Source organism: Cibotium barometz, chromosome 51, assembly GCF_041138505.1.
Source record: "Cibotium barometz isolate CiBa-2024 chromosome 51, ASM4113850v1, whole genome shotgun sequence".
NCBI classification, from domain to species: domain Eukaryota; kingdom Viridiplantae; phylum Streptophyta; class Polypodiopsida; order Cyatheales; family Cibotiaceae; genus Cibotium; species Cibotium barometz.
Window position 1 is genome coordinate 44,762,751 of NC_141096.1, and position 20,847 is coordinate 44,783,597.

Genomic DNA, 20,847 nt, shown 5'->3' on the forward strand with positions numbered 1-20,847 from the left:
ATCCTGTTCCGTGCGAGGTAACCCAGAGGAGAGCTCGCTACTATATGGCTAGTATTGAGAGAGAGAGAGAGGCAGAGCTGTATGACCTGTTTGGAGAGCCGCCTGAAGGGAGAAAACACTCAACTGTGCTGTACGACCAATTTACAGGCGGCCAGAGATAGAAGGCAGTGCTACTGCTGTACGGCTAGTTTTCTGCAGTAGCCTGTTGAGAGAGAGAGAGACAATACACACAGTGGCTGTCAGCCAACCTGTGGGTGACTAGAAAAAACACCAGCTTACAGTTGTCGGCCAACTCAAAGGCGGAAGAAGAGAGAACAATAGCTGCTTCCGGCTCGTACACCTCTGCGCATAAGAGAGAAAGAGATCAAAATAACTGCCGTTGACCCTGTGCTCTCAAGTGCATAAGAGAGAAAGAGAGATTGGTTGCAGTCCAGCTTGGGCTTTCATGCACATGCTTGTAGCCTGTGAAAGACAGCCCCTTCTCCCCTTTTTTAACGAATCAGCCCTCCTCCCAAGATGGAGTCGACCAGCTCTCTTTTTAGCCATGCTTTTCCCTTTTTTCTTTTCCCAAACTTGTTACCCAAGCTTATATGCCGGTTTTAGCCCTCAGCCCTAGGCGGCTTCTGTCCAGGGATCCATCCCTAGGCACCCAATATCCGGACATACTTTTTAATGAAGTCTGAACACATTTGACTCATAAACCTTAAAAGTCATATGAATGATTAAAATCCTGTGACACTTTTGTGGAAAATCCCGTTCTCACCTGGTTCTGTTCTGTGTGTGGGCTTGCCCCGAAACACTGATCAAAGTTGGTGAAGGGACCAAATGGTAAGAGTCCTAGAGATGAATCTTTTCAGCACCTTCCTCGCGTCGAGGCTTCTTTTGCACTCCCTTGACGATGTTCCACAGCCCGTCCCTCATAAACAGTAGTTACATCTCTGCCATGTCGGGAAGCTAGTGCCACTGAATCAAGCCATATTGTAGGTACTGGATGAAGTGGGCCGGGCTGGTCCATGTGAAAAACTGTGTAGCAAAGGCTTTGTAGATCAGTGGAGTATCAGTAACAATGGTGACACATTGAAGAGTGCGGAATGGTAGCAATGGGAAAGAGAGCCACGGTGAAAAAAGGGGTGACGATGACAGTAGCCGTCTCGCCAATGGACACGAGCGGTGACCAGGGCGTAGATACACCTAACAGCACTGAGCAGAAACTAGAGGCAGAGGTGGCGAGGAGAGGTCAACAGCAGGAGTGAGTGGCATGCGAACAGCAAGCGAAAGGGCTATCATGTGCTCTGCCCCAGCTTGCAGCATTTTGGTGGAGCAATAGCTGAAAGTGGCAGTTCACGGGCGGCCTGACAGAGGCGCAGAACAGCAACACAGCGAACGCGACAACTAGTTGGCAACAAGCAACCGGAACGAGAATAGTTGCAATGAAACGCGTTTCATTTAGTTTGAATTAAATGAAACATTTCATACGAATGAAACACGTTTCATTCGTGTCCACCTGGGAACCTTACGATTTAAGCGTTTTTACCCAATTCTTTAGTTTTAACTTGAGTCTTGTAAACATGTTTTAACATGTTTAATATTGTATTGCAGGGAAGGGAACACATTTTTTACATACTATAAACTCATATATAAATTTTGGGGCCTGTTAACACCCCCCCCCCCCCCCCCCTTTTGTATGAGACGTTTTTGAAACGTCTGGGATTTCAAAGAAACGTTTATGAAACGCGTTTCATGAAACACCTGGCAACTATGGGAACGAGAAAAGACGAGCATCGCCGATGTCGTGGAGGTTGTGGGTTGGCTTTGATACCAATTATTGAAGAAGCTAGGGTGGATGAAAGACACCCATTGTGCTAGAGTGTGCAGTGTAGATGAGCGAGAGAGAAAGATGATACGTCATTGAATGTGGGTGCTCATGCTAGTGGGGAAGCTCATATCTCGTTCAAAATTTATAGTTTTACATGCACACAACTTCTGCCAGCCTTGTTTTGGTTCTTTCTTGAAGATTGCACTCTTGAATAGACACTATTTAGAAGTTTTAATTTACAATGAGAAAATAGCAACATTGAATGAGCAAATAAATATCTTTAATTAAATTCTTTCCTCCTTAAGGCTTGAACCATACATGGCACTAAAGCTCGTCTTTTGATTCTTATGCTATTGAAAAATGTTCTGTGTAGTAATGTTTTGTGACATCATTTATGTGTCATCTAATTGATGTAGAGTTGTCCAACTAAAAGCCATTCAAAGCAATGGGACAATGATCTTTTTCCAACTCTGATACACTGTTTTGTAATCTGAGAGACTGATTGTGGCAACACACTCGGTTTCTAAGACAATGCCAATTGTATGCTCGCCTCCAATGTTGGCTATATATACAAAAGTTTGGCCTTTTTCAACCATAGGGGCCTTAATGGTTTTCACACCTTTATTATGCCTTCTTGTATAGAACAAAATAACAATGTTCAGCTTGGCTAAGCCATCCAGCACCTAAGGTTAGTGCCAAATTGCACTAATCTCCAGAACTAATCAAAACTCATGCCACAAGGACGCTGTAGCTATGTGATGCAATCTGGTTACCGCAGAGATTTAGTAATCTTTTGCTGAAGCATTATTGGCATTTTTTCTCATCTTCATAGCGTTGCTGTATGGCTGTATTTGACTTGACTTCAGCAATTGCTTTTGGCCTCAGTCCTGTAAACCCAATAACGAATGTGGTTCCGTTGACTTTGGTGCTTTCGGCATCGCTTATCAAAGAGGCCTTTGAGGACTGGGTGAGTGATTTATTTAATTCCAAGTTTTTATGACATGTAACACAAGGCGTTTTTTGTTTGTGCATCTTAACATGCTTGTGTACTGATTCTTTGATTGCAGAAACGGTTTAACAATGACAAAGTAATCAACTCAACATTGATCGAGGTCCTCAAAGATGGTCATTGGAGGAGATTACCATGGAGGAAACTAGCGGTTGGTGATATTGTGAAGGTACCCACTGCCAATATCATTCCAACATTGTAAACATACATATGAGAAATTCTTTTGGCAAAACAATTTATTCTTTTAACTTCTAAAGTGATATTGTTTCCTTACGCTCTCAGGTATGCATTATGTTTTTATCCCTTCTACATAGCTTACGTGGTTTCAAGGCAGTAAGCTGCAAGATGAAATTTTCTTTTTTTTTCTTTTTTCTTGTGTGTGTGTGGGGGGGAATGGAAATGGCCCATGAGACCAATGGCATTAAAATATGCATGATATTGTAGTAGGCAATGAAGCTTAAATAAAAGAAGATATTAATGAAAAGAAAGTGAAAATTATCTGATAGTATGACCCACTAGTAGCAGTATGGGGGTGACATGTGAGAATTACAAAACTGTCTGAGGGCCTCGATGGTCGGGAAAGGGCACCAGGGCCCTCTGTTCAGGAGGATGATCTCTGGTCGTTATATGGCCGAAGGGTACCAATAAGTGTCAGGTTGGCATGAAAGCAGGAAAATGTAAAAAGTTATTCCATGTGCTTCAACTATTATTACATGTCTTGCTTTTATGTTTTTAACGAAATGGGAATGCTTTTTATGTATGTGCACGTTGCAGTAGTTTTTCCTTGCCAAGACATAATGTGAGACCCCTATCCCTCAATAACTCTATAAATCTACAATGAAAGACTAATCTAAAGGTAGATCATCTCACTCGGGGCCTCATGTATCAATATCTTGACGTTTGGCTATCTAGCAACTTTCACGTATAGCTGAACTAGAATAATCCTTATGAAAGGAATTGAACATGATTCCGTGAGGTAAGTATTCCCTTCATAATTTTTACAAGTGGGACCCATCAACGGCTCCTCAAGGTTGAACACGATGGCCTAACTCCTCGATTATAAAGGACACCATTCTACCATAATCCGCCTAGTTTCTGTTTTTTCCAAGTATTTTTTGTTGAAATAAGTTGGGTTGCAGTTTGGAAAGCATGCGGATTCTTGGGTCCATCTTGCCACCCACTTTCCAATGTTTGATCCTTCACAAGTTAGACCAGTTCCATAAGCTCAGCCTAGCCCCATCCAATCCCATGGGCCTAGCCTTCCGCCCCACCACTGGGCCTATGCAGCCGGTGTGAACTCACACACCTGTAATCAGAGTTCTCTTTTTCATCACACACATTTTAATACAGAGCTCACATGACACACGCATTGCAGTTAAATCTTTCTAATAATAATAAAAGAATAATAAAAGCAATACTTTTAATTGTTCAATACAATAATCCAAATAAATGTCATAAGTTTGAGAATTATCCCTGATACATCATCACAAAATGCCGCAGATCACTTACTGTCTTTGTGTGTCACTCCTCTCGGATGACATCCGCATGGAACATCATTAACTTGTGTGGTATCTTCACATGCTCCACAAAAAACATAACTTAAATGAATACAATGTCCAACAATTATAAAGACAATTCAGGCAAACAATGCATCACACATACAATCGAGATTGTGTAAAGGATCGCAAGTGCGATGAGACATTTATGTTCTCCGGCCGAGACTCTGAATGAAAAATCCTCTAGCCACATAAGCCGGTGAGGTCTTCTCAATATGCCCGATTCAGCTTTGGGATTCATCCCAGTTTTTTTTATCATAGCTTTCTAGGGTGAGTTTTCTAAGGGTCGTTATCAATTAAAGATTTGTAAGTCTATAACCCCATTTATTTAAAATCTTTCTAGGTTCCTGAAAGCGGCCTTTGGTAGAAACCAAAGTGCGGTAGACTAGCAGTCACCCAAACCAATTGTAGTCCAGCAGATAAAAGAAATAAATGGGAGCTAGAGTGCTCCAACACGAAAAGAAGAACGACACCTGACACCTGTTGGCCCCAAAGCTTGGCGCCCCTTTTGGTATTTCTTTATTCAAATTCAATGGAAAAGTTTAAATGAGTACAACATGGGCATTCATGGCTTGTATGTCTGCATGTCCAATCTGCCATCCTCTGGACCTCTTAGCATAGAGGTTACACACAACTTTGTGTCCTCAAAACACCACACTGTTATCTCCTCTAATCTGCTAAGATAGTGCATCCATGAGGCCTTGAATATGCATCTAACTGGCCCATGCACATAGTCACAAACTCAGCCATGAACCAGTCCATAAACTCTTCCAAATCAGTCCACAAACGTGCCCCGTTTCCACCCTCCAAACTGCTAAACCCTTCCTCTCACAAAGGGCCAGAGAAACGACTCAGCCAGTGAAAAGAGAGACTCAGTGTGACACTTCTTGCAGTCCCACCTGCTCACAAAGAGAGAGAAACTTATAGTCCTTGTGTCGCTTTTCACAAGAGAGAGGAGGCGTGAGAAAAGCCCTGTTCTGTCCTGCCCTCTTGTCTTGCAGCCGCCTGCAGTCCAGCACCTGATTCAACGCGTGAGAGAGAGAGACATGTGGGGGAACCTGCTGTCAATCCTCAGCTCTCTCTCTTCTCTGGTTTGTGTAAAACCTGACATTTTTTCCTATCTCCCATGCTTCTGTTGTGCACCTGCACTCCCTCCTACAGTCCACGCCAGTGTCCGGTTCTGCCTGTATGTATAGCAACGCAGCCAACCAGCCTCTTGCCAAAAGCACAGGTGAAGGAGAGATTCAGCTGGCGCCTGAATATTCTGTAGCTCAGCAGCCAGCCAGCCCTCCAAAAGCCAAGAAGAGAGAGAGATTAAATCGGCGCCTGTGTGTGTGTACTGTAGTACTGCAGCCGGCCAACCTTCTCTCTCCAAAAAGCAAACCCACGGTGATATGCAACTGCGCCTCTTTGTATTCCTGTGCAGCCCGCCAGCTCCCCTTTTCCAAAAAGCAAGAGTGAGAGAGGGGAAGCGTGCTAGCCCCACTCTCAAAAGTAGTGTAGGCCCCCAAATTAGCCTAGGGGCCACGATGCATAAAAAAAATTGTTATAAAGGTTATAAACCTTTAAACTTTTATTCCTTTTTGTCCCCTCCACACATGGGGTTGTCCACAAGGTTATAAACCTTATAAACATCCACACATGGGGTTGTCCACAAGGTTATAAACCTTAAACATATATCTTGCTCACCGACCACCATGCTCACACTTATGTTGCACAAATTCACAGGGTCATGTCAGTTCCTCATAAGGACCTTTCATCTAGTCAAACCAATTTTTAACCCTTTTTCTCAATACCAAGAGGTAAACCTCAACCCAAGGTATGCACACATATCCTATGACTTCTTGTCTCAATTTCTAGAATTCTCCTTCTAAGGCTTTCTTTCTCTAGAACTCTTTAGGTGAACTTTCACCAACTCTCAAAGGAATTCTATTTACACATGTTTGCGTATGTAACACAAGTCCTTGTAAATTATACACACATACCTTGTCCAAAATTCAAGGATTAATCCTAACCTCTAGGGGTATATAAGTATGCTCCTATATATGGTTGGCTTAAGTCTACGGTTGGCCTCCGAAAATTTCCCAAGGCATAAGCTCAAGTTCACAATTTCTAGCTTAATTGGCCTGATATTAGCAACTTTTATCACATGTGTGCCCTTTCTAAGAGGCAAGAGGCCTTGCATTTAGAAAGGGCTATAAGATGTAGACTGGCTGTCTTAATACAGAGAGAGCATGAGAAACATCCTCATGCTCACTGGGTTGTAGACTCTTTATGTATTGTTAGGGCAAAGCTTCATCACTCTCTTGAGCAACGTGTGGAGTACCACGACCATGCCCAGGAATCCTTTGGACCCAAATGGGTGGCAGATGCAACAAACACTTCTTTTCTAGTCACGTCCCATCTCATGGATAGTGTCAGGCAGCTGCAGGATTCACATGGCACTCTTCATTCAGATCTTCTTATGGTTCGATAGATAGCCATTGATTTCTATTGCTAGCTTCTTAGCGGTAAGCCTCATTCTGACTTGAGACACACGGCACAAAGGAAGGTTTGGAATGCATTGCCACATTTGATTACTGAGGAGATAAGTGCCGTTCTGGATGCCCCTTTTTCTATGCAGGAGTTCAGTCATGCTCTTCATGCCTTACCTCATGGTAAGTGTCATGGAGAGGATGGTCTCTGCCCTGTTCTTTTCATTACTTTTTGGGACGAGATTGGGGCAGAGATCACATCAGCTCTCCAGGAGATGTGGGACATAGGTTCTATGCCTTCATCTCACTGAGGGGCTTATGTTCCTTATCCCTAAGATTGGGGATAAGACCTTGATTGGACATTGGAGACCTACCACCTTATTTGGGACTGCATATAATATTCTTGCTAAGGTATTGAGCATTAGATTGCAGCCAATTTTGCAAGATGTCATTCATGATACTCAGAATGAATTCTTACATGGAAGGTGCATCTTTGACAATATTTTCTCGTTTTGGGAGGCTGTGGAATGGGCCAAAGCGAGTAATCAGCCTTTAGCCATGTTGGGGTAAAGGCGTTATGCCCACCCTTATAGTGTGTACAAGCCCATAAGTTATAGTACATAGTACACTTAGTACTTTTAATGTACTAAGTGCACTATGTGTACTAGTGCAATATACATGTGTGATAGGGGAGTCACACACTCATGCTTCTCATGAGTTGACTTATCCCCACAACTCTCTCTCTCTCTCTCTCTCCCTTGCTTCTCTGTGTATGTCTCCCATGAATGAACTCTAACCCTAATTGCTGTTTTCTCCCCGTCAACTGGTATGAGAGCCATTCGGTGCAAGCAGATTCTTCCCCTGGTCCCTTGTTGTCTTCAGAGTCTCCAGTCAAGCAAGAAGAGCACTGTGTGTGGTCGTTGAGACAGCAGGTCTTTGAAGTGCAAGGAGTCAACGTGCTGGGCGCAGTCTGTATGTAATTTGGGCAGCGACTATGTGATGGCAGCGCAAGTGTGCAGCCAACCGCTGCCGTCGACCATCAGCCATGAGGAGTAGCCGCAGCATCAACTGGTCGTAAGCGTGGAAGGAGTGTAAGTCTAGGCGTAAGTTGAGCGAAGGCAACGAGCGAAGCGTGAGCGGAGGCTGCGTCAACAATAGGCGCTAGGCGAATAGGCTGCGAAGTCGACAGCGAAGGCGGAAGCGCACAGCTGCCAGCGTAAACGTGTGCGACGTCAGGAGAGCCTTCGTCACCTAGCGCCGCCCGCCTGACATATTCGCCATCGCCTAGTCGCCAGCGCCGTGTAGCGTTACACACTTCCCACCTATTGATGCTGTGGAAAATGTGCTGATGCCTTACAAGCACTCAATGTGCCTGTAAATCAAGGGGCTTTCATGTATTTGATGTATTTGTGGCCAGGGGGAAGCATCGTGAACACTCTGGATGCCTTCATGTGCGTCAATGTACCATGTATGATCAGAAATTGATCTCAAATCAAGGGGCTTTTCAAGTTTGTATGCTTGTTGAGCTTGGCAAAGCAGCAGGCAAGACATTTATGCCTTGAATCCTCAAAAATCAGCTTGCAGTCAAGGGGCTTTTGCCCAATTTCTGTTCGGGACTGTTGCATGCAGTGTTCGAGACTGTAAAAGTTTGATTTTCACTCATTTGGACAGCCAGGAGAGCATTTATTGCTATTGTACCTGCTGGTACAGATTTGGCACAGCTTTGTGCATGTTTTGGCATGGCTGTACACTGTTTTGAGTGACCAAAAGGTTCAATTTCAGCTGCTGTACTTGCCGGTACAGGTTTGGTACATTACAGGTGAGCACTTAGTACTGCTGTACAGTACTTTGGAAGGGCAAAAGAGCACATTTAAGGTGCTGTCCAAAATCTGCAGCAACCAGATTTTGGTGTTTTCATCACATAAAGTGGGAGAAAAGTTGCATTCTTGCTTCCGCAGTGGGAGATAAAGCTTGGGAGAACATTTGTGAGCACTCTGTGTGCTCTGGGTGCAGTGTTTGCACATCTTGGGTGCAGTGTTTGCACATTTTGCAGGGAGTCAGGCATTAAAGGTTGCATATTGCTATGGCAACCACAGGTGAGAGATCTTCATTGCTTCACATCAAGAAGCTTGAAGGCTCGCAGAATTATGACATTTGGCAAACCCAGTGCTACAATGTGTTGCTCCAGAAAAAGCAGCACAAGCCTATCAAAGAAAGGGGTGTGATGCCCGCTTCTCTTACTGCTGAAGAGTGGGAAGATATGGATGAGCTGGCAAGATCTACTATCATGTTGTCTGTGTCAGACTCATTACTTTTCAGCATTCGTGAAGAGAAGACAGCTTGGGGAATGTGGCAGAGATTGCAGGACTTGTATGCCCAACAAAGTGCCTCAAGCAAAGTGTATTGGTTGAAGAAACTCATAGGTCTTCAGATGAAGGAAGGGGCTTCTATGACAGCCCATCTCAATGAGTTTAATGGTATTGTCAGCCAAGTCATTAATCAAAAGTTGGCAATGGACGATGAGTTCAAAGCCACTTTTTTGTTATGCACTTTGCCAGAGAGTTGGGACACATTCAGGACGGCCACTAGCAATTCGAATGCTATGCTGTCATATGGAGATGTTGAGGGTGCTCTTCTTCAAGAAGAGATGAACAGGAAAAACAACTCTGTTGGAAAGTCCAATGCAATGAATGCACGTGGGAGATCCCAGCAAAGGGGAAAAAGCCAAGAAAGGGGAAGGAGCAAGTCTCGCTCCAAAAAGGATTTGGAATGCCATTATTGTGGCAAAAAGGGACACATTAAAAAGCAATGCTACAAATGGAAAAATGATCAAAAGGAAAAGGGAAAAGGCAAAGACAAAGAGAAGGATGAAGCCAAAGATGTAAAGCCAAAGGGCAAAAGTGGAGTCAAGATTGAAGAAATCAATGTGTCACATGCAGGTGGCAGTGAGGATGAGGTCCTATTTACTTCTTCACTTGATGCCCATTCACTTCTTACAGGTGGTCGTGGTATGCACTCATGGATCATTGATTCAGGTGCCTCCTTTCATGTCACAGGTTGCAGAGACTTGTTTGTCAGGTATACTGCTGGCAATGAAGGAGTGGTTTATTTGGGTGATAACCATGCATGCAAGATTCTTGGCAGAGGTGATGTGAGGCTTGTGTTTTCAGATGGCTCACAGCTTATGCTCCATGATGTCAGGCATGTGCCTGAGATCAAAAAGAATCTGCTTTCTACTGGACAGCTTGATGATGCTGATTATGTTACCACATTTGGTAGTGGAAAGTGGAAAATTAGTAAGGGCTCACTGGTTGTTGCCAGAGGCTCTAAGGTGGACACTCTTTACTTTATGCATGCAGGTGTTTGTCACCATGCTAATGTAAATGCAACCGAGCTGCCGGAAATTTCTATGTGGCATAGCCGGTTGGGACACATGAGTGTCAAGGGAATGGAGCAATTGTCTCGTTTGGGTTACTTGCCTTCTCTAAAGTTTTCAAGTTTTCAGTTTTGTGAGCATTGTATATATGGTAGGCAACTACAGTGCCCCCACAAGAAAGCTCTTGGACAGAAAGATGCTCAGTTAGAGCTTGTGCATACAGATGTATGTGAGATGCCTCAGCTTTCTTTGGGAGGGGCAAAATATTTTGTGTCTTTTATAGATGATGCCACACGCAAGGTGTGGGTTTATCCTCTTCGTTTGAAGAGTGATACATTCTCAGTGTTTGAGAAGTTTGTTGCTCTTGTTGAGAATCAAACTGGCAAAACACTGAAGGCTTTGCGTTCCGACAATGGTGGAGAGTATACGTCCAAACAGTTTCAGGACTTTTGTGATGCTAAAGGCATCAAGAGGGAGCTCTCTACTCCTTATGATCCTCCACAAAACGGGACAGCAGAGAGGATGAACAGGACCATTCAGGAGAAGGTCCGTTCTATGTTGTCACATGCTGCATTACCTCATGGTTTTTGGGCTGAAGCTGTTATGACAGCCGTTCACCTTATAAACAGGTCACCTAACATGAGGCTTGGTGGGAAAGTGCCAGAAGAAGTATGGACAGGGAAGCCTCCGTCATACAAGCACTTGAGAGTGTTTGGTTGCGTTGCGTACGTGCACATACGCAGGGAAATGCGCACCAAACTTGATCCAAAGTCTCACAAATGCATATTCCTAGGATATGGTGACAGAGGTGAAATGGGGTATAGACTTTGGGATCCCATGAATAGAAAGATCATACGCAGCAATGATGTCATTTTTGATGAAACATGCATGTATAAGGAGCCTGCAAGGCAACAGGAGCCTAGCAGAGTCATCTTTGATGACGATGGACATCATGGACAACAACCAAGGGCTGTAAATCAGCCATTACAGCAGGAAAACCAGCCCTTAAATGGTGCTGAAAATGGTCCAAATGGATAGCCAGAGATGGCAGAAGATATCCCTATGGATATACCACAGTTAGAGGAGATACCGGGCATGATATTTCAGCCTTATGGCATGGAACAGGAGCCGCCAATGGGTGATATGCAGGCTGGACAGCAACCTGCAAATGATGGTCATTGGGTACGGAGGTCCACTAGACCCTCCAGAGCCCCTGAGAGGTTTGTTCCAGGGGTTGACTACTTGATGCTTACTGACTGTGGGGAGCCCTCATGTTATAAAGAGGCTTTACAGAGGGCAGACAAGGCTCTTTGGGAGCGTGCCATGAAGTCAGAGATGGATTCTCTGCATAAAAATGGAACTTGGAAGTTGGTGCCTTTGCCTGCAGGCAAGAAGGTTTTGCCATGCAAGTGGGTATACAGGCTCAAAGTTGCATCAGATGCTAAGCCAAGATACAAAGCCAGGTTAGTGGCTAAGGGCTTCAAGCAGGAATATGGTGTGGACTTTGATGAGATCTTCTCTCCAGTGGTCAAAATGACCACACTTAGAGCTGTGTTGGCTTTGGTTGCGCATGATGATCTGGACTTGATTCAGATGGATGTGAAGACTGCTTTTCTTCACGGTGATCTCCATGAGGAGATATATATGCAGCAGCCAGAGGGTTATGCAGTGAGTGGAAAGGAGAAGCTTGTATGCAAGCTGAAAAAGAGTCTTTATGGGCTCAAACAGGCACCAAGAGAATGGTATCATAAATTTGATACATTCATGAAATCTCAGAAATTCAGGAGAAGTGACATAGATCACTGCTTGTACACCAAGAAAGCTTTGGATGGCAGTCTATTGATCCTCATCTTGTATGTTGATGATATGTTGATTGCTGGGAAATCTCGTAAAGAGATGGATTCCTTGAAGAAGAGGCTGCATGAAACCTTTGATATGAAGGATTTGGGTGATGCAAATCACATTTTGGGTATGCGGATACTTCGGGACAGAAATCAGCATGTGTTGTATTTGTCTCAGAAGGAATACATCGGCAAAGTTTTGCAGAGGTTCAATATGGACGGGGGGAAGAAAGCTAGTACTCCTTTGCCTCCATATGTGAAACTCAGTGCTATGGACAGCCCACAGTCAGATAGAGACAGGGCTGATATGGCCAAGATTCCGTATGCTTCAGCTTGTGGCAGTCTCATGTATGCCATGGTTGCTACTAGGCCGGACATTGCATTTGCAGTGGGAGTGGTTTCTAGATACATGGCCAACCCTGGCAAGAAGCATTGGGAAGCAGTGAAAGGTGTCATGAGATACCTGAAGGGCACACAGGATTTGTGCATTTGCTTTGGCAAACAGGATGCATTAGTGCATGGTTACACGGATTCGGATTATGCCGGTCATCCAGATAACCGGAAGTCTACTACCGGTTATGTGTTTACATTCACAGGAGGTGCTGTGTCATGGATATCCAGGATGCAGAAGTGCACAGCCTTATCTACTACAGAGGCCGAGTATATTGCAGCCACAGAGGCTTGCAAGGAGGCATTATGGCTATCTCGGTTAGTGGTTGATCTGGGCTATACAGGGGATATTCCATTGTTGCATTGTGACAGTCAGAGTGCCATCCAGTTGGCAAAGAACCCTGTCTTTCATGCAAAGACGAAGCATGTGGATGTGAAGTATCACTTCATCAGAGAGGTGATAGAGAACAAGCAAATTCAGCTTGTTAAGATTCATACGGATGACAACCCGGCTGATCTGTTGACGAAGAGTTTGCCTCCGGAGCGGTTTGCTCATTGCAGACACTTGATGGGCATTGGATGAGGCCATTTTCAGCCTTGATATGGCCTTGTATATTATCATGTACATGCTGATTTTTCTTTTCCTTTACTTAAGGGCACTTTGCCTTTAAGTGGGAGGTTGTTGGGGTAAAGGCGTTATGCCCACCCTTATAGTGTGTACAAGCCCATAAGTTATAGTACATAGTACACTTAGTACTTTTAATGTACTAAGTGCACTATGTGTACTAGTGCAATATACATGTGTGATAGGGGAGTCACACACTCATGCCTCATGAGTTGACTTATTCCCACAACTCTCTCTCTCTCTCTCTCCCTTGCTTCTCTGTGTATGTCTCCCATGAATGAACTCTAACCCTAATTGCTGTTTTCTCCCCGTCAAGCCATTCTGCTTTTGGATTTTGAGAAGGCTTATGATAGAGTGGATTGGGACTTCCTTGAGGGCACTCTTAGCCATATGGGTTTCTCTCAAAGATGGATTAGGAGAGTTTCATGCATGTATCGTGATGCCCACAGTAGTGTGCTCGCTTGCGGTGATAGAGGTGAGCGGTTTCAAATCTCTTGCTCAGTACGGCAAGGATGTCCTTTAGCCCCATTATTATATATCATAGTGGCAGAGGCCGTGAGCATCTTCTTCCATTCCACTGTTGGTATTTATGGATTGAGGTTTTCTTTTCGAAGTTAGGAGGAGCTGGTTGATTCTGAGTTAGCTAATGACACAGCCATGATCTTGGAGGCCTCACACCTATGTTTAATGTTCCTTCCATATGGCACTGGAAGAGTTTTGTTTGGCAGCATGGGCCCTCATGAATTGGTACAAATTTGTTGGTTTTTGGATTAGCGACTTGCCGAGAGTTGCTTGGGGTACAGAGCTTGGTTACGTGGATGAGTAGAGGATGCACTACTAAATATTTGGGATGCGAGGTTGGGGTTGATATTTCACTTGCACAACAGTTTGCTCCGGTACTTATGAGTATTCAAAAGAAGCTTCTTCATTGGAGCTCCATGAGAATGGATCTAGCCCCCAGAGCATTGGTGGCTAATCAGGTATCGCTTGCCTTCGCTTGATTTATTGCCTCTTGTTGGTGCTTCTCTCGTGTGTGTATTGGTCAGTTGTGGAGGTTGATCCACAATTTTCTTTGGTCGAGTTTGGATGGCACCATAGACACACGTGCCAGAGTAGCTTGGCTCCCAGGTATTCAGCCCAGACGAGAGGGAGGGATGAATATTATTGATCCGGATGTTCAGTGTAGGGCATTGTTTTGCAAACTTGTGGTTAGAGGGTTTCATACAAGGCACTGTGCCTTGGAAGGATTTTTTCTTATCTCAAATTTTCGGATGTACACCCTGTGCTGGGAGAGATTGGTTGCCCAGCACACGGTTTTTGTTCACGGAGGCAGATATTAGGGCACCATCTTCTCCTCTTATTGTTGGAGCATGAAGAAGCATTAGACCATTCTTGCGACAAAGGCTTCCCAAGTCTTTGGATGAGGCTAATCGACAACCTATTATGTGGAACAAGTTCATTAGGGATGAGGCCGGTCGGCCACTTGGTGCATCTCATTACATGCAGTGGTCAGGATGGGAGAGATGTGCATATACTGTTCTTGCTTGGAAGACCTTTGAGAGTCTTCCGGTGGATCAGAGAGCTGCATCCATTCAGCATCTTAGGGGCTCTTGCATATGTATTGATCGGATTGATGCAACTATACCGCATGAGTGGCTCTTTGGGACCTTTCATGGAGATATCATCCGAGATGGCTGGGAGTTTTTTCTAGGAGAGGCGTACTTCTGCAGGTCATTGCTCTCCCGGGTGAGGAGGCTGCAGATTGTATCATCTATCATGGTTTCTGGGTAGGCTCTGCACCCGCCCCGACTTGGTGCTGAGTTGAGGCTTTCCAATGGATCCCGAGGGGCGCTCTAGTTCGCTATCTTGGATGTCAGGTGGGCATCGATATCTCTTTGGAGCAGCAGCTCGCCCCTCTTCTTTTAAGCATGTGGAAGAAGCTTTTGTACTGGAGTTCTACGAGGCTCTCCCTAGCTAGTAGAGTGGTGGTGGTGAACTAGGTCTTTCTTGCCACCATGTAGTACATTACTTCTTGTTGGGCCTTCTTCCGAGCATGTATTGGTCAGGTACAACAGTTGATCCAGAACTTCTTGTGGGCTTGTAGTGCGGAAGGCTTGCCCAGGCCAAGGTGGCATGGAGAGAGATCATTCAGCCACGACGCAGAGGGAGCCTAGGCATCATTGACCCTGCTATTTAGAGCCATGCTCTGTTGGGCAAGTTGATTGTTAGAGGACTCCATCCCAATGGCGAGCCTTGGAAGGACTTCCTCTTGGCCCAGATTTGACCTCGCACCTCGAGTCTAGGGAGCCCCTGGCCGCTGAATACCAGATGGATCTTCACAGAGATGCGGGCCTACGGATTTAGCCCAGCTTTTGAGAGAAGATTTGCAACTTGCTTACTCCGAGCTTGGGATCATCTCAGGCCAGCCCTTAGGTAGCTAGCTCTGGTAGCCTCAGAGGAGCGTCTTTTGTAGTCATTGATTTGGAACCCTTGATGCGTTTACTGAGTGGCCATATGTTGGGGGCCCGAGTGTGCTAGTTGATTTGCGCTCCTGGTGCGCAACAAAAGATCTCGATCGCCTCGGTGAATCTCTTGAGATTCCCCACATCTCTTGAAAGGTAAGCTATTGTGTCATCTGCAAACTCTGAGTCTAGCAGCTCCTCCTGAGTACGGAGAGGGAGATGCAATCCTTGGGGTCTCATCTCCTGAGCTGAGAGAAAAGTGCTCATGGCCTCGACGACAAATAGGAAAAGGTAAGATGCCGGAGGACAATCCTGTTGGACGGAGCAGGAAAGTGGGAATTTGTCCCCGCGGGCTCCTTGAATGAGAACTTGACTGTGAGAGGCTGAGTAAACTCCTGAAACACCCCGGATCCACTCCACGGGGAATCCCATCCGGCTCATCGTGCCCTCCAGAAAGCTCCAATCAACCCTATCATAAGCTTTCTCAGAGTCTAGTAGTAGCACTATGAGGTCCTGCTACCGCATCCTAGACGAAGCTGTCCCCTCTGAGAAGGTGAAGATGTTGTCCATAATGCTCCGATCCTAAACAAAACATGTTTGAGTGTCATGTATTAAGTCAGGGAGGAAAGGCCGAAGTCTCCGGCTAATGGCCTTGGCCAAGATCTTGTAGGCGGTTCCAAGAAGAGTGATGGGTCTCCACTGTCAGATCTCCAATCTGTCACTACTTTTCCTAGGAATCAAGTGTATCAAACCCTCTAAAAGCCTCTCTGGTATGGCACTTGTGGTCATAGTCTCATTGAAGGCAGCTCGAAGGCCGCCTTCCATGAGGTCCTAGTGGTGGCGAAGAAAGAAAGAAACCGGAAGCCCGTCTTCCCTCGGGCATTTTCCCCTAGGAAGAGCCATCAATGCCTCTACCAGTTCCTCTGCAGTGAAGGGAGTCAATAAGGACCGAAGAGCGGGAGGAACCACCTTTCTCGTGTGCCGCTAGATCCTCTTGCGCGCGTCCATCACTTAGGGAGATAATGGGGCACCCGTGAAGAGAGATTGAAAAAAATCAGTGGTGATAGCTCACATGGAGTGGGGGTCAAAAACAATAGCTCCATCTTGGCCATGCAACCTGCGAACACCATCTCTTCGGCTGTGGGGGCCTGCTATCTCAAAGAAGTCGCCCGCGACTCTATCGCCGGCATGAGTCCAAAAGGAAGCTCTTGCATGGTACTTGTACTCCACCCTCCTCTCCTCGATGGATCTGATCTCCGTACAGGCGGCAGCAAGCCGATTCCCAATCCATGGGGCATTGGGGGAACTTTGGCCAATAGTTCGCCACTCTCCGATAGCAGAGTTGTTCGTGGTCGGGTCCTAGTGCTTGACTGCTTGAGGGCCTGCCTCACTCTCTACCCCCTGGTGAGACTCTGAACGTGGAATTGGGGGGGGGGGGGGTAGGTAGCAGAGGCGCTCCCCTAGACTAGCGCATGGGGCAAGCCCTGGCAAGGTGTCCCATTTGCTTGCAAATGAAACACTAGTCGGGAGGTGTGAGTACTCCACTCGTTGAATGATGGGGTCTCCTTGAAGGCATGGAATGGATATGACATGTGGCATTGTCTCCGGCGAGGTGATAGAGGGTAGAGGAAGGGAATCCTGGCGACGCGTGTGAGGGATGAAGCAGCAGTGGGTGGGGATTCCATCACTCTCCCAATGGCTCCACTAATCACCGGAAGAAGAGGAAGGTATTCCTTCCTGAAGCCGTGGTGCAACCACGCAAGAAGGCCCGGGCCGTACGCAATGCAGGCATGACACGATCTGACGTTAGTTGTGAGTTTCACTCAACCTGTTAGTTGCGAGGAAGGGGAGGGGTGCCGGTAGAGATGGAGAGCGAGGAGGGGAGGGGGGGCAGCTCAATGCACGACGATTAGATGGGGAATCGGAAGACTAATGCACCTTAGGGAATTTAACCCTTCAGCTTATAAATTAAATTATGTGCACCCACACATAGTAGACGTTATTATTATTATTATTTTCATGAGAACCCTTACAATTTTAGCATCAATTTTTTAAATTAAATATTGGTACTAACCCAATTGATTTTTATTTGGTTTTCTAATTAATTTTACCATTTTCCCCTCAGCTAAACTAAATGTAAGTGTGCACATAAGGGTTTTTCTCATTACCATAAGCATATGAACCCTGTTAATTTAACTCAAAAAGACTTGTTTATGAGTTTTTTACAAAGAATTTACATATTTACAATATTTTACACATTAATGTATAGAGGGATCTTACACATAATGAGACTTTTTTCGCTAAAACCTTGAGTATGCCTAGCAGGTGAGCCAAGATTCCTTCTTCCCTGCTGATCTCTTATTCCTTGCCAGCACAAATCAGGATGGTATCTGCTATGTGGAGGTATTTTTGATTTTTGACACATCTTCTAAACTCATTGTTTCTCTTTTTGTTCATGAATTAACATGTTTGCCAATACGTGGTCTCAAGTAATGCTCTTGTGCAGACGGCTAACCTTGATGGGGAGACCAATCTAAAGATCAGAAAAGCACTAGAAAGAACATGGGATTATGTTGATGAGGAGCGAGCGAAAGATTTCACAGGTTTGCAGTTGTCACAATTGAAGAGCTAGATTCAGCAGTAATAAGCATTGGATTCACATGTAGCTTGGGAGAAAAAGTGCCAGGCCAAGGCAGTAGTTCTTTTTTTCCGCGTGCTCTTTATAGCTCAGGAGTCAATGAACAAAGCTTCAATTCAGTGTCCTATGCATTCTTGTTAGTTACACTTCTATTTAGAGAGGGAGATATATTTCCTTCTTCAGGAAGGTCTGTTTCTATGTATGACTCTATTTCTGATTGTGTCTCTTTTTATTCCAATGCACCAGGAGAAATCCAGTGTGAGCAGCCAAACAACTCTCTTTACACCTTCATTGGCAACCTTGTTATTGGAAAACAGACCTTGCCTCTGACATCAAATCAAATTCTACTACGAGTGAGTGTCTAAGTGACAACGGCAATCCCTGCCCAAAAATGATGTCCTTTCAACACTCATTAGCAGAGAGAATGGAATATCTAATTTTTAGCTCCTTGTGTGTCTTGTGTACTATTCTCTTCTCATGGAGCAGATTTTATATGCTTTTAATTAGGGTTGCAGTTTGCGTAACACTGAATATATAGTTGGAGCTGTCATTTTCACTGGTCATGAAACAAAGGTATTGTTGAAATTGCCTTGTTTTATGTTTGATGAATCATCCGTGCTTTGCACCAGCAGCCTGTGCCTGGTGGGTGCGTACATGTGCGTGTGCGTGCAAATTTGTATTTCTTATCTGTTGGGGGATTGCATTGCCAGGTGATGATGAATGCAATGAACGTTCCATCAAAACGTAGCACTTTGGAAAGGAGGCTGGATAAATTGATTCTTATTTTGTTTTCAGTTCTCTTCATAATGTGTCTTATTGGAGCAATTGGCAGGTTGGCAACAGTTTCACTATTGTTGCTCTATATGTTTAATTCCTCCTTTTTTTGATTTGCACATTTTTTATGGACTGCAATGGTAGAGAAAGATTGTGCTTCTGACTCACATCTCAGTTTCCCACTTGGCCTTTTTCAAATATTGGAGAACTTGCAAATCTCATGGAGAATTAAGCCTGAGAAAATACGTTATATTCTGTAAACCTTTTGATTGACTGCACTGGTAGAGGAAGATTGTGTTTCTGCACTGAACTGTCTCACTAAAAAATTCCATGTTCTTGTGACTCACATCTCAGTTTCCCACTTATCCTCTTTCAAATATTGGAGAACTTGCAAATTTTATGAAGAATTAAACCTAGTCCTGCCTGAGAATGCAAATCTGAGAAAATACCTTATATTCTGTAAACCTTTTGATTAACTGCACTGGTAAGAAAGATTGCGTTTCTGCACTGAACTGTCTCACTAAAAAATGCCATGTTCTTGTAACTCACATCTCAGTTTCCCACTTATCCTCTTTCAAATATTGGAGAACTTGCAAATTTTATGAAGAATTAAACCTAGTCCTGCCTGAGAATGCAAATCTGAGAAAATACCCTATATTCTGTATACTGGGATTTGTCTTCTCTCTGTTGTCCCCTGCACACACACGCACTGGCACCCCCCCCCCCCAATTTCCTTTTCTTACCTTTTCCCTTTCCCTTTGTAGTGTGTGTTAAATTTGGGACTTGTAGAGATCTTTAGGTTTATGCTCGTGAGCAGCCTATGCAAGGTGGCAGGTAAATAAGATGGACCTGAAGTCCACTTTCCTTTATTAAAAGTGTGCACAATGTGTGTGAGCAATTGCCATGTTTCACAGCTCTTGATAAACAGGCGCAAAAAGCAATCGTGCAAGGTAAAGAAGTCGGCCCACTGTTGGCTCAGATGAGTCCCACACGCTTGCTACCGATAAATCGTGAGTACTCCATCAGAATCAATCTTTAAGTAGGCCCTCTGATGCCAAGCTCTACTTTTTTAGCAGGGGTGGTTGGAGTGTGTGTGTGGGTGGGGGGGGGCCCCCGGGGGGTGTACATGGCACTTCTTCTGTACAGAACAATCTTATCATTCTAGGTAATATTCGGAGAAGATCCGACAAGTTGAGGAGCTTACGAAAGGAAGAGTTTGAATGCCAAATTTTGGTTTGTGCAGTACTTTGTCAGGTTTGATGTCTGGCTGAAGTCAGACAGTTCCTTCAGCCTGCATCCGAGTTAAGATTGAGGGGCACATAAGGGCTTTGGCGTCATCTACCGAATGGACCTTGACGTCAAGAAGCAGCTCAAAGGGCTGGTATCTGCTGCTGGAGGCGGAGGACAACGCCACCTGTTCCACATCTTGCAAATAAGGTTGAGGTAGATTTTGCAGAACATGGGAGTAGTGAAGATTGAGGGGCACACAAGGGCTTTGGCATCATCTACTGAATGGACCTTGACGTCAAGAAGCAGCTCAAAGTGCTGGTATCTGCTACTGGAGGCTGAGCACAAGGCCATGTGTCCCACATCTTGCAAATAAGGTTGAGGTAGATTCCGCAGAACATGGGAGGTTTGTAGAAAACTAATGAAGGTGGAGTGTGTCTACTAGTGTTGCATGGCAAGCGCAAGAAACTCGGTTTCCATGCTCGTGTAAAGAACATTGAGATCCAGTAACAAAAGAGATTGCGCCGACCACAACTTTACTAAAGCTCTAGGCAGTGGTGTGGTGGAGATTGCGCCGACCACAACTTCATCAACTTGGGATGGGATAGCTCACCTTATGGTTGACAGCTGTTGCCGGGGTTTTGGGGGGTGATGAAATT

General features: G+C 44.9%; 1 protein-coding gene across 2 annotated transcripts in view; it reads left to right on the forward strand.

Annotated features, from left to right (window-relative positions):
• Nucleotides 1-20,847, forward strand: part of ALA3 (aminophospholipid ATPase 3) — a 122,440-nt gene that overhangs the window by 37,163 nt on the left and 64,430 nt on the right. For both annotated transcript variants that reach the window (XM_086788043.1, XM_086788042.1), the window contains exons 4-10: nt 2,702-2,783; nt 2,884-2,994; nt 17,875-17,952; nt 18,056-18,152; nt 18,434-18,540; nt 18,695-18,760; nt 18,898-19,019. In XM_086788043.1, coding sequence (XP_086644169.1) covers nt 2,702-2,783; nt 2,884-2,994; nt 17,875-17,952; nt 18,056-18,152; nt 18,434-18,540; nt 18,695-18,760; nt 18,898-19,019 — 663 coding nt within the window. The remainder of the gene's footprint in view (nt 1-2,701; nt 2,784-2,883; nt 2,995-17,874; nt 17,953-18,055; nt 18,153-18,433; nt 18,541-18,694; nt 18,761-18,897; nt 19,020-20,847) is intronic.